Below are 12,030 nucleotides of genomic sequence, written 5' to 3' on the forward strand. Positions count from 1 at the left end.
TTCACAGCACATGTTCTTTGCTGATTGTGTCTACTGTACAGATGTAATTTCCTATTTGTTAGGCCAATCATCCCAACACAGTTCTGTTGATTGATCTACAGTGGGGGAAAAAAGTATTTAGTCAGCCACCAATTGTGCAAGTTCTCCCACTTAAAAAGATGAGAGAGGTACACGTCAACTATGACAGACAAAATGAGAAGAAAAAAATCCAGAAAATCACATTGTATGAATTTTAATGAATTTCTTTGCAAATTATGGTGGAAAATAAGTATTTGGTCAATAACAAAAGTTTCTCAATACTTTGTTATATGCCCTTTGTTGGCAATGACACAGGTCAAATGTTTTATGTAAGTCTTCACAAGGTTTTCACACACTGTTGCTGGTATTTTGGCCCATTTCTCAATGCAGATCTCCTCTAGAGCAGTGATGTTTTGGGGCTGTCGCTGGGCAACATGGACTTTCAACTCCCTCCAAAGATTTTCTATGGGGTTGAGATCTGGAGACTGGCTAGGCCACTCCAGGACCTTGAAATGCTTCTTACGAAGCCACTCCTTCATTGCCCGAGCGGTGTGTTTGGGATCATTGTCATGCTGAAAGACCCAGCCACGTTTCATCTTCAATGCCCTTGCTGATGGAAGGAGGTTTTCACTCAAAATCTCACGATACATGGCCCCATTCATTCTTTCCTTTACACGGCTCAGTCGTCCTGGTCCCTTTGCAGAAAAACAGCCCCAAAGCATGATGTTTCCACCCCCATGCTTCACAGTAGGTATGGTGTTCTTTGGATGCAACTCAGCATTCTTTGTCCTCCAAACACGACGAGTTGAGTTTTTACCAAAAAGTTATATTTTGGTTTCATCTGACCATATGACATTCTCCCAATCCTCTTCTGGATCATCCAAATGCACTCTAGCAAACTTCAGACGGGCCTGGACATGTACTGGCTTAAGCAGGGGGACACGTCTGGCACTGCAGGATTTGAGTCCCTGGCGGCGTAGTGTGTTACTGATGGTAGGCTTTGTTACTTTGGTCCCAGCTCTCTGCAGGTCATTCACTAGGTCCCCCCCGTGTGGTTCTGGGATTTTTGCTCACCGTTCTTGTGATCATTTTGACCCCACGGGGTGAGATCTTGCGTGGAGCCCCAGATCGAGGGAGATTATCAGTGGTCTTGTATGTCTTCCATTTCCTAATAATTGCTCCCACAGTTGATTTCTTCAAACCAAGCTGCTTACCTATTGCAGATTCAGTCTTCCCAGCCTGGTGCAGGTCTACAATTTTGTTTCTGGTGTCCTTTGACAGCTCTTTGGTCTTGGCCATAGTGGAGTTTGGAGTGTGACTGTTTGAGGTTGTGGACAGGTGTCTTTTATACTGATAACAAGTTCAAACAGGTGCCATTAATACAGGGAACGAGTGAAGGACAGAGGAGCCTCTTAAAGAAGAAGTTACAGGTCTGTGAGAGCCAGAAATCTTGCTTGTTTGTAGGTGACCAAATACTTATTTTCCACAATAATTTGCAAATAAATTCATTAAAAATCTCAATATCCTCAATTTGTCTGTCATAGTTGACGTGTACCTATGATGAAAATTACAGGCCTCATCTTTTTAAGTGGGAGAACTTGCACAATTGGTGGCTGACTAAATACTTTTTTCCCCACTGTATACTGAACAAAAATATAAATGCCACATGTAAAGTGTTGGTCCCATGTTTCATGAGCAGAAAAAAGATCCTAGATATTTTCCATACGCACAAAAAGCTTATTTCTTGCAAATTTTGTGCACAAATTTGTTTACATCCCTGTTAGTAAGCATTTCTCCTTTGCCAAGATAATCCATCCACCTGACAGGTGTGGCTTATCAACATTTTACATTTTAGTCATTTAGCAGACGCTCTTATCCAGAGCGACTACAAATTGGTGCATTCACCCTATAGCCAGTGGGATAACCACTTTACAATTATATATATATATATATATATATATATATTATTATTTTTTTTGGGGGGGGGGTAGAAGGATTACTTTATCCTATCCCAGGTGTTCCTTAAAGAGGTGGGGTTTCAAATGTCTCTGGAAGGTGGTGAGTGACTCCGCTGTCCTGGCGTCGTGAGGGAGCTTGTTCCACCATTGGGGTGCCAGAGCAGCGAACAGTTTTGACTGGGCTGAGCGGGAACTATGCTTCCGCAGAGGAAGGGGAGCCAGCAGGCCAGAGGTGGATGAACGCAATGCCCTCGTTTGGGTGTAGGGACTGATCAGAGCCTGAAGGTTCGGAGGTGCCGTTCCCCTCACTGCTCCATAGGCAAGCACCATGGTCTTGTAACGGATGCGAGCTTCAACTGGAAGCCAGTGGAGTGTGCGGAGGAGGGGGGTGACGTGAGAGAACTTGGGAAGGTTGAACACCAGACGGGCTGCGGCATTCTGGATGAGTTGTAGGGGTTTAATGGCACAGGCAGGGAGCCCAGCCAACAGCGAGTTGCAGTAATCCAGACGGGAGATGACAAGTGCCTGGATTAGGACCTGTGCCGCTTCCTGTGTAAGGCAGGGTCGTACTCTCCGAATGTTGTAGAGCATGAACCTGCAGGATCGGGTCACCGCCTTGATGTTAGCGGAGAACGACAGGGTGTTGTCCAGGGTCACGCCAAGGCTCTTCGCACTCTGGGAGGAGGACACAACGGAGTTGTCAACCGTGATGGCGAGATCATGGAACGGGCAGTCCTTCCCCGGGAGGAAGAGCAGCTCCGTCTTGCCAGGGTTCAGCTTGAGGTGGTGATCCGTCATCCATACTGATATGTCGGCCAGACATGCAGAGATGCGATTCGCCACCTGGTTATCAGAAGGTTGGAAAGGAGAAGATTAGTTGTGTATCGTCAGCGTAGCAATGATAGGAGAGGCCATGTGAGGATATGACAGAGCCAAGTGACTTGGTGTATAGGGAGAAAAGGAGAGGGCCTAGAACTGAGCCCTGGGGGACACCAGTGGTGAGAGCACGTGGTGCGGAGACAGCTTCTCTTCACGCCACTTGGTAGGAGCGACCGGTCAGGTAGGACGCAATCCAGGAGTGAGCCGCGCCGGAGATGCCCAGCTCGGAGAGGGTGGAGAGGAGGATCTGATGGTTCACTGTATCAAAGGCAGCAGACAGGTCTAGAAGGACAAGAGCAGAGGAGAGAGAGTTAGCTTTAGCAGTGCGGAGAGCCTCCGTGACACAGAGAAGAGCAGTCTCAGTTGAATGACCAGTCCTGAAACCTGACTGGTTTGGATCAAGAAGGTCATTCTGAGAGAGATAGCAAGAGAGTTGGCTAAAGACGGCACGCTCAATAGTTTTGGAAAGAAAAGAAAGAAGGGATACTGGTCTGTAGTTGTTGACATCAGTGGGATCGAGTGTTGGTTTTTTGAGAAGGGGTGCAACTCTCGCTCTCTTGAAGACGGAAGGGACATGGCCAGCGGTCAAGGATGAGTTGATCAGCGAGGTGAGGTAGGGGAGAAGGTCACCGGAGATGGTCTGGAGAAGAGAGGAGGGGATGGGGTCAAGCGGGCAGGTTGTTGGGCGGCCTGCAGTCACTAGTCGCAAGATTTTATCTGGAGAGAGAGGGGAGAAAGAAGTCAAAGCATAGGGTAGGGCAGTGTGAGCAGGACCAGCAGTGTCATTAGACTTAACAAACGAGGATCGGATGTCGTCAACCTTCTTTTCAAAGTGGTTGACAAAGTCATCCACAGAGAGGGAGGAGGAGGGGGGGGGGGGGGGATTCAGCAGTGAGGAGAATGTGGCAAAGATCTTCCTAGGGTTAGAGGCAGATGCTTGGAATTTAGAGTGGTAGAAAGTGGCCTTAGCAGCAGAAACAGATGAAGAAAATGTAGAGAGGAGGGAGTGAAAAGATGCCAGGTCGGCAGGGAGTTTAGTTTTCTTCCATTTCCGCTCAGCTGCCCGGAGCTCTGTTCTGTGAGCTCGCAATGAGTCATCAAGCCACGGAGCTGGAGGGGAGGACCGAGCCGGCCGGGAGGATAGGGGACACAGGGAGTCAAAGGATGCAGAAAGGGAGGAGAGGAGGGTTGAGGAGGCAGAATCAGGAGATTGGAGGGAGAAGGATTGAGCAGAGGGGAGAGATGATAGGATGGAAGAGGAGAGAGTAGTGGGAGAGAGAGAGCGAAGGTTGCGGCGGCGCGTTACCATCTGTGTAGGGGCAGAGTGAGTAGTGTTGGAGGAGAGCGAGAGAGAAAAGGATACAAAGTAGTGGTCGGAGACATGGAGGGGAGTTGCAGTGAGATTAGTAGAAGAGCAACATCTAGTAAAGATGAAGTCAAGCGTATTGCCTGCCTTGTGAGTGGGGGGGGATGGTGAGAGGGTGAGGTCAAAAGAGGAGAGGAGTGGAAAGAAGGAGGCAGAGAGAAATTAGTCAAATGTAGACGTAGGGAGGTTGAAATCCCCCAAAACTGTGAAGGGTGAGCCATCCTCAGGAAAGGAACTTATCAAGGCGTCAAGCTCATTGATGAACTCTCCAAGGGAACCTGGAGGGCGATAGATGACAAGGATATTAAGCTTAAATGGGCTAGTGACTGTGACAGCGTGGAATTCAAATGAGGAGATAGACAGATGGGTTAGGGGAAAAATTGAGAATGACCACTTGGGAGAGATGAGGATTCCTGTGCCACCACCCCTCTGACCAGATGCTCTCGGGGTATGCGAGAACACATGGTCAGACGAGGAGAGAGCAGTAGGAGTAGCAGTGTTTTCAGTGGTAATCCATGTTTCCGTCAGCGCCAGGAAGTCGAGGGACTGGAGGGTAGCATAGGCTGGGATGAAGTCAGCCTTGTTGGCGGCAGAACGGCAGTTCCAGAGGCTGCCTGAGACCTGGAACTCCAGGTGTGTGGTGCGTGCAGGGACCACCAGGTTAGAGAGGCAGCAGCCACGCGGTGTGAGGCGTTTGTGTAGCCTGTGCGGAGAGGAGAGAACAGGGATAGGCAGAGGCATAGTTGACAGGCTGCAGCAGATGGCTACAATAATGCAGAGGAGATCGGAATGAAATGAACTAAACATCTGGGAAAGGAGAGAGCAGGCCTCCCTCACCAAAAAAAAAAATATATATATATAACTCTCCCAACTTCCACCTCAGAAACTATAATTGTTTCACTGAACCACCCGAGTAAAACTCTCCCAACTTCCACTTTAGAAATTAGAATTGTTGTAAACTACAGCAGACTGTTATCAGTAGCTGTAATTAAGTACAGCAGCTACCAACCACCTAACGTTAATGCCTCGGATGAGGTTAGAAAAACAGCTGAATGGTAGCAGCTAGCTGGCTCAATCACAGGTACTCTTAAGCATGAAATAACATTGGAAACAATTAACCACAGTTGCAAAAAGTTACCAGTAGCTACCCGCTAGCTAGCTAGCTAGCTTTGTTGGTCCAAGTAGTGGGTAAGCTAGCCTCGTGCTTCGCCGGGGTCTGCCGAATACAATACTTACCTACAATAATTACCTACAATAACCTTCAATAACTACCTGAGTAAGCTACCTATAATACCAAACTACAATACCTACCTACAATCTAAATACATGGTTTAAGCTTAACTCAACACCATATAAGAAGCCAAGCTTACCTTTCATAACGCAGCAATGATTAAACGTTGGGTAGCTAGCACAAAGATATTGTATTTAGCTACCACAGTACAGCCAGCTGGTAGTGTTGGCTGGCTAGCAATGGCTGCTGTGTTGACTTTGTTTGAAAAACGTCGTCGCTGCGAACGAATGTAGCTGGCTAAAAGGATATTGTTTTTAGTTGCTACCGTTGCTAATAGCTACTCGCCAGCTAATCCAGGAGGTGAGTTAGCTAGCTAGCTTCGTGCTACACCCGGCACCGCCGAATACAAAAGTAACCTACAATAACTACACAACAGCTACCCACAACAGCCCACGATGCCTACCTATACTACTTAATAATATACAGCCCACGATGCCTACCTATAATACCTAACTACAATCTAAATACATAGTTTAAGCCTTACTCGACAAAGCCCAAGCTATGTATAAAGCCAAACTGGCAGACTGCAATCAGTAGCCGTAATTAAGTACAGCAGCTACCAACCACCTAACGTTAATGATAATGAGGTTAGAAAAACAGCTGAATGGTGACGGCTAGCTGGCTCAATCACAGGTACTCTTAAGCGTGAAATAACATTGGAAACAATTAACCACTGTTGCTAAAAGTTACCAGTAGCTACCCGCTAGCTAGCTAGCTAGCTTTGTTGGTCCAAGTAGTGGGTCAGCTAGCCTCGTGCTTCGCCGGGGTCCGCCGAATACAGTCCTTACCTACAATAATTACCTACAATAACCTACAATAACTACCTGAGTAAACTACCTATAATACCTAACTACAATACCTACCTACAATCTAAATACATGGTTTAAGCTTTACTCAACACCATATAAGAAGCCAAGCTTACCTCCTGCTAGAGAAAACACAACCTCTCCCGACCTCTCCCGATCATCACTACCGTTGAAAGAAACGGATTAAACAGCATGGTCATTACACAGGTGCACCTTGTGCTGGGGACAATAAAAGGCCACTCTAAAATGTGCAGTTTTGTCACACAACAATGCCACAGATGTCTCAAATTTTGAGGGGGCGTGCAATTGATATGCTGACTACAGGAATGTCCCCCAGAGCTGTTGCTAGAGAATTGAATGTTCATTTCTCTACCATAAGCCGTCTCCAACGTCGTTTTAGAGAATTTGGCAGTACGTCCAACCGGCCTTGCAACTGCAGACCACTTGTAACTACGCCAGCCCAGGACTTCCACATCCGGCTTCCTCACCTGCGAGATCGTCTGAGACCAGTCACCCGGACAGCTGATGAAACGGAATAGTATTTCTGTCTGTAATAAAGCACTTTTGTGGAGAAAGTCATTTTGATTGGCTGGGCCTGGCTCCCAGGGTGGGTGGGCCTTTGCCTTCCCAGGTCCACGCATGGCCTAGCCCCTGCCCAGTCATGTGAAATCCATAGATTATGGCCTAATGAATTTATTTCAATTGACTGATTTCCTTATATGAACTGTAACTCAGTAAAATCTTTGAAATTATTGCATGTTGCGTTTTTATATTTTTGTTCAGTATAGTTTTACCAGCATAGTCAAAGGCTGTGTTTACACAGGCAACTGGTCTTTTGACCAACCAGATCAGCCCTGAAAAATATCTGATGTGATTGGTCAAAAGACCAATTCGTGGGCAAAAGATCAGAATTGGGCTGCCTGTTTCAATGCAGCCTAACCTGTTAATTGTTTGAATGTGGAGTGAGTGATGCACTTTAGAGTTGGACAGACTACTAATGAACTGATTTATTGTCGCCTGTTACAAATGAACAGGCAGGCCCCTGGTTTGTTACTTGGAGGCTCTTTTCTGTTTATGGGGTTGATGCTGCTGATGTCTGTGCAAGTTCTATATAAAATAAAAAGCTATTGAGACATGTAATCATATCTCCTACATGTGAAGGGGGATTGTCCAGCTGTCTCACAGTACTTAATTTTTCCTCTCTTCTACTTCCTCAGGCCCACAGATATCTAAGGGAAGAAGTGAAAACGTTTCAGGGAAATCCCATCATGGTGAGTACATGTACTGTTCCTTTCTCGTGAGACATGCTGCTTTTCTATGGAGCAATTTCAGTGCCAACAGAAAATGTATTTGAATTCAATATTTATTAATTTGTATTTAGATTTTGAATTCAATATTTGTGCATTTCTAATGCACATTGAATATTTTAATTCATAAATTGAACTTGTATTTCATGATTTGAAACTGAATAATTAATATTGCATTCAGTTTTAAAATTCAATTTAAGTGTAATTGAATATTTTAATTAAACATTTATATATTCAGTTTCAATATGGTCAATATTGCATTCATTATCTGTATTAAGTTGCCAAACTATAATTTTAAGTTGACCAAAGTTTCATATATTCAGCTTTGCAGATGCATTCAGATTCAGTTTTCAAATTCTGTTCTCTAAGTTCAGATTCAAAACCAGAGAAATCCTGGTACTTTGCCAGCAAGGAATGGTAGAAGAGAACAGACTCGAACACTGTGTTAAACGTGGAGAAAACAGCAATTTGGCCCCCATTGCAATTTAGTTGAATAACCCTTCTAAGGATAGCATTTCCACTCCCTAATTAATCTTGCTCTTGTGACTGACTGGGTGTGAACCGGGTCTCCTGCATGTCACAAGACTGTTAGCCCACTTAGCTAAAGCCCATAGGGATGAGTACAGGAAGCTAACAAGTCTCCAGCAAGGTTACTCATCAAAAGGGCGAGAACCTTGGTTACATTTCACCCCCCCCCCATTGACCTCATACTCAGATCACAGCACCAATATAGCTGACTGGGTTCACTCAATTCAATTTCAAATCATGAAATAAAAGTTCAGTTTATGAATTCTGATTCTTTGTGTGCATTACAAATTCAAAAATATTAAATTCAAATTCAATATCTAAGTACAATATATTTTGGGACTGAAATCGCTCCATACTTTTCTTTGATCAGATATAATTTGGTCAAGGGGGAGGCAATGCGTAACGTTAGTCAACTGTATAGCTCTGAGATCAGGTGATAGGAGTGGGGGGAAGCAGCACTGTGTGTAGACTACCTCAGTCAGACTGTTCTGGAGCCAGCTGTTATGAGGATAGGTCAGTGACTGACTTGTGAAGGGGTGTTGGTGTCTGATTGCTGGGAGCACGTGGCTGAGCTGTGGCTACACTACAGCAAGGTCACCTTGAGTTTGTGCCTACATAAGGGTCTGATAAGGAAGGAGTAAGTCCAGCCAGCAGTCTCTCTGTCTCCTCCTGTTCTAAACTGGTTTAAACTCAATCTCCACTCATCTCCCCCATTCAAGATGTTATGACATTGTCCACGTTTCATTCAACCACTCTTCTTTAGCAGTAGTTGTTGATTGCCAGTGTTGTCCTTCAATGTATTTGGCATAAGACATTCAGACTCAATTTCAAAGGGTTTTCATTAAGGTGGCTAACAATGTGAATTTGATTGGTGTGCTAAATGAAGTAGCTTAATGCATCAAACTGCAGAACTATGATTTGATTTGCCTGATGTTTAAGGACGGAAAAAGCTGTAACCCCGGTGATGATCAGTATCGCGCTTGGAAGGACCCAGGAGCGCTGTGGAGGGCTCTCTTCTTCATCTCTCTAAATCTCTATCCTCTCTAACCTTCCCTCCCTTTTTTCATCCTCCCTCTTCATCATCCTCCTCTCCCTCCGTCAGCACAGTGTGACTGACCTAATGACTGTAAGATGATGAGATCTGAGGGGAACAAGGCTCTGTTTCCTTCTCTGTGCATGGCAGTGAGGGGAGACAATGTGTAGGCTATGTAATGTGAATTCGTTTTTCTACTGTGCATTAATGTGTTAACATGTCATGTGTTCATACTCTCTACCTTTCCACCCCCTTTCCATTCCTTTACACATCTCCCTGTCCTACCTGACTCTCTCTGTCGCTCTCTCGCTCTGTCCAGGCTCGTATCAAGGCCATCAACACATTCTTTGCGAAGAATGGCTACCGTAGCGTACCGGACTCCAGTGTGTACAGCCAGCAGGGCCAGTCTCAGTCCCAGTACAGCTCTACACCCCTCTACATGCAGCAGGTGTACAGCCCCCAGCAGCAGTACCCACTCTACCCCCTGGTGCCCCCCACCTGGAACCCATCGCCTGCCCCTTACTTCGAGACCCCACTGGTGAGGCCCGGATGATTGTGGTTCCCTGTTGTAACTCGTATTGAATTAGATTTCGTACTGTTGTTCATTCCTAGGATGACGAGCCCCTCCAGAGTGTGTTGGTTGGTTATCATGGGTACAGAAGTGTTGGGTATACCTTTAGGTACTCAAGTTTGAGATGTAATTGCATGATCATTCTGAACAAAGGAGTTGTTTAGCAAATGGCTCCTTTAAATAAAAACCTCTGACCCAATGATGACAAAAAACATGCATAGAGGGGGTTCAGGCTGGGAGACAAGCCACTCTGGGTTCATCTATGCCCCCAAATCCTCCTTTCTCCCTCCTTCCCCTTATTTTACCCCTCCCCCTCTCCGAATTGGTGCGTCTCCACAGTTGACCCCAGTGAGAGATAAGATTATGAGATCTGAGGGTCTGTATTGGTGATTTAGGAATGGTGGACGTCATCCTCAACATGTTCTGTCCTGTTCAGACCCATATGAATATACCCCGCGTCAGCTGTAACACACACCCTTCACATTGCACTCTGGGGTCAGAGTGGGCATGACATTTAGTAATGTAGAACTGGCAGGATCAGCTGGTCTTGTAAGAGCTGTATCATTAAACTGAGGTGATTTAACCTTTGTCATTGACTGGCTACACTGATTGATCGTGGGCGGCCATTTTGTTTTCTTATTTTCCTCCAGGCCCCGTTCCCCAACAGTGGCTTTGTGAACGGCTTCAGCACCCCTGGGAACTACAAGACTGGCAACAGTCCCCTGGGCCTCGGACGACCGCCCTTCAACAGAAACCGGTAGGCGTTTTCTCTCAGGGCAAGAACCCCCATCCGGCTCGAACGTAAGGCTTTATTAGATGGCTTTGACCCAATGATGACAAATCAATGCGCATAGAGGTGCTTCAAGCTGTGGGATGAAGGCTTTTGGGTTTCTCTCTCCTCCCTCTTACCTTTCTTTCACTCAAACTCTCTCTTCTCTCCCCCCCAAAGTCACTAGTCTCTACACTTGACCCGATGAGCGTTAAGATTATGAGATCTGAGGGTTCAAACTGGTCTTATTTAGCCATCCAAAGTGGACCAGTGAATTCATCCACAGCCTTACAACATTAGATTCTGTTTAAAAAAGCCAGTTTGACTAGCACCAGGATGGTTGTTGTAATTGATCAGACACTGATTTAGTGCACATATGGTATTTATGTTCATGAACAAAGCAAGACCATTTTTAGTTTTTGGGGCTCTGCTGTCATAAATAACTGGTTGTCTCTTACTCCCCCCGTCCCACAGTGTCCCCCTCTATTCTAGAAAGAATGTAATCAATGCCTTCAGGTATAAGCAATCAGATATCAATCATGTCATCAGTTAATGCTCCCCCACACCCTCATTTCATCCAGTCTCATTCTAAAACATACACGTTAGCAAGCTACGATGTTAATGCCGATTTAAACCATCCATGTAATGCTACATTGTGGTGTCCTTTGGAACTGTGGTGAATGGCAACCCTCAACTGATATTTGAGATAGCTAGCGTAGCTGACAGATGACGCTATGATGCTCAGGGATTTTTGCTGTTTGAATATAAGATCCAGCAAGTTCATTACCATCAGCTTGTGCTGAGCAAACCAAAACCATTCCCTTAGTATTCTATACAGTAGCATATTTACAATCCCCTCCATCCACCATCTTAATGTTTAATGTCCTGTCTTCATCATCCTCTGTCTGCATGAATCATACTGGAACCGCTCTAGTTGTTTTGTGATCATGTGATTGTATCTTTAGACTGAAAAATAGATGGCATTTATGTCTGAGTGATTTGAGGCTGTTAAATTGATATGACTGACTGATCTTCCTTTCCTCAGGAACCACGCGAAGAGCCAGCCCCGGCCGTGTGATGAGGCCTCTCCTCCCTCTGTTACCCCTGTATCCCCCCTGGTGGACGGCCTGTCTGGCCCCTCCAGCGCTCTTCCTCCCCGGACGGCAGGGGCTCCCCTGGGCAGCACCCCCGAGCCTGGCCCTGCGCCCCCCTCCCTCACCTCCCTCACCATCAGGGACACCCTCCCACTGGTTGCAGAGGGGATGCCCAATGGAGACCTGGGCATTGCTGGCAGGGGCAGGTCAGTCCGACCAGAGCCCCTTCATACATACACACACCCCACAACCTGCTCATACATGAAATGACATGTCCCTGTTGGGCTTTATCAGATGGCTTTGACCCAATGATGACAAATCGATGCGCATAGAGGTGATTCAAGCTAAGTGATGAAGACTTTGGGGTTTTCCTTTCTTTCACTCCTCTCTCTCGCGCTCACTCTATCCCC

General features: G+C 46.0%; 1 protein-coding gene across 2 annotated transcripts in view; it reads left to right on the top strand.

Annotated features, from left to right (window-relative positions):
• LOC311133276 (la-related protein 4-like) overlaps positions 1-12,030 on the top strand; it is a 39,114-nt gene that overhangs the window by 24,966 nt on the left and 2,118 nt on the right. For both annotated transcript variants that reach the window (XM_084166763.1, XM_084166764.1), the window contains 4 exons: positions 7,536-7,589; positions 9,506-9,724; positions 10,408-10,514; positions 11,572-11,826. In XM_084166763.1, the coding sequence (XP_084022889.1) occupies positions 7,536-7,589; positions 9,506-9,724; positions 10,408-10,514; positions 11,572-11,826 (635 nt within the window). The remainder of the gene's footprint in view (positions 1-7,535; positions 7,590-9,505; positions 9,725-10,407; positions 10,515-11,571; positions 11,827-12,030) is intronic.

This window comes from Coregonus lavaretus, assembly GCF_964263955.1.
Source record: "Coregonus lavaretus genome assembly, chromosome: 8".
NCBI lineage: Eukaryota > Metazoa > Chordata > Actinopteri > Salmoniformes > Salmonidae > Coregonus > Coregonus lavaretus.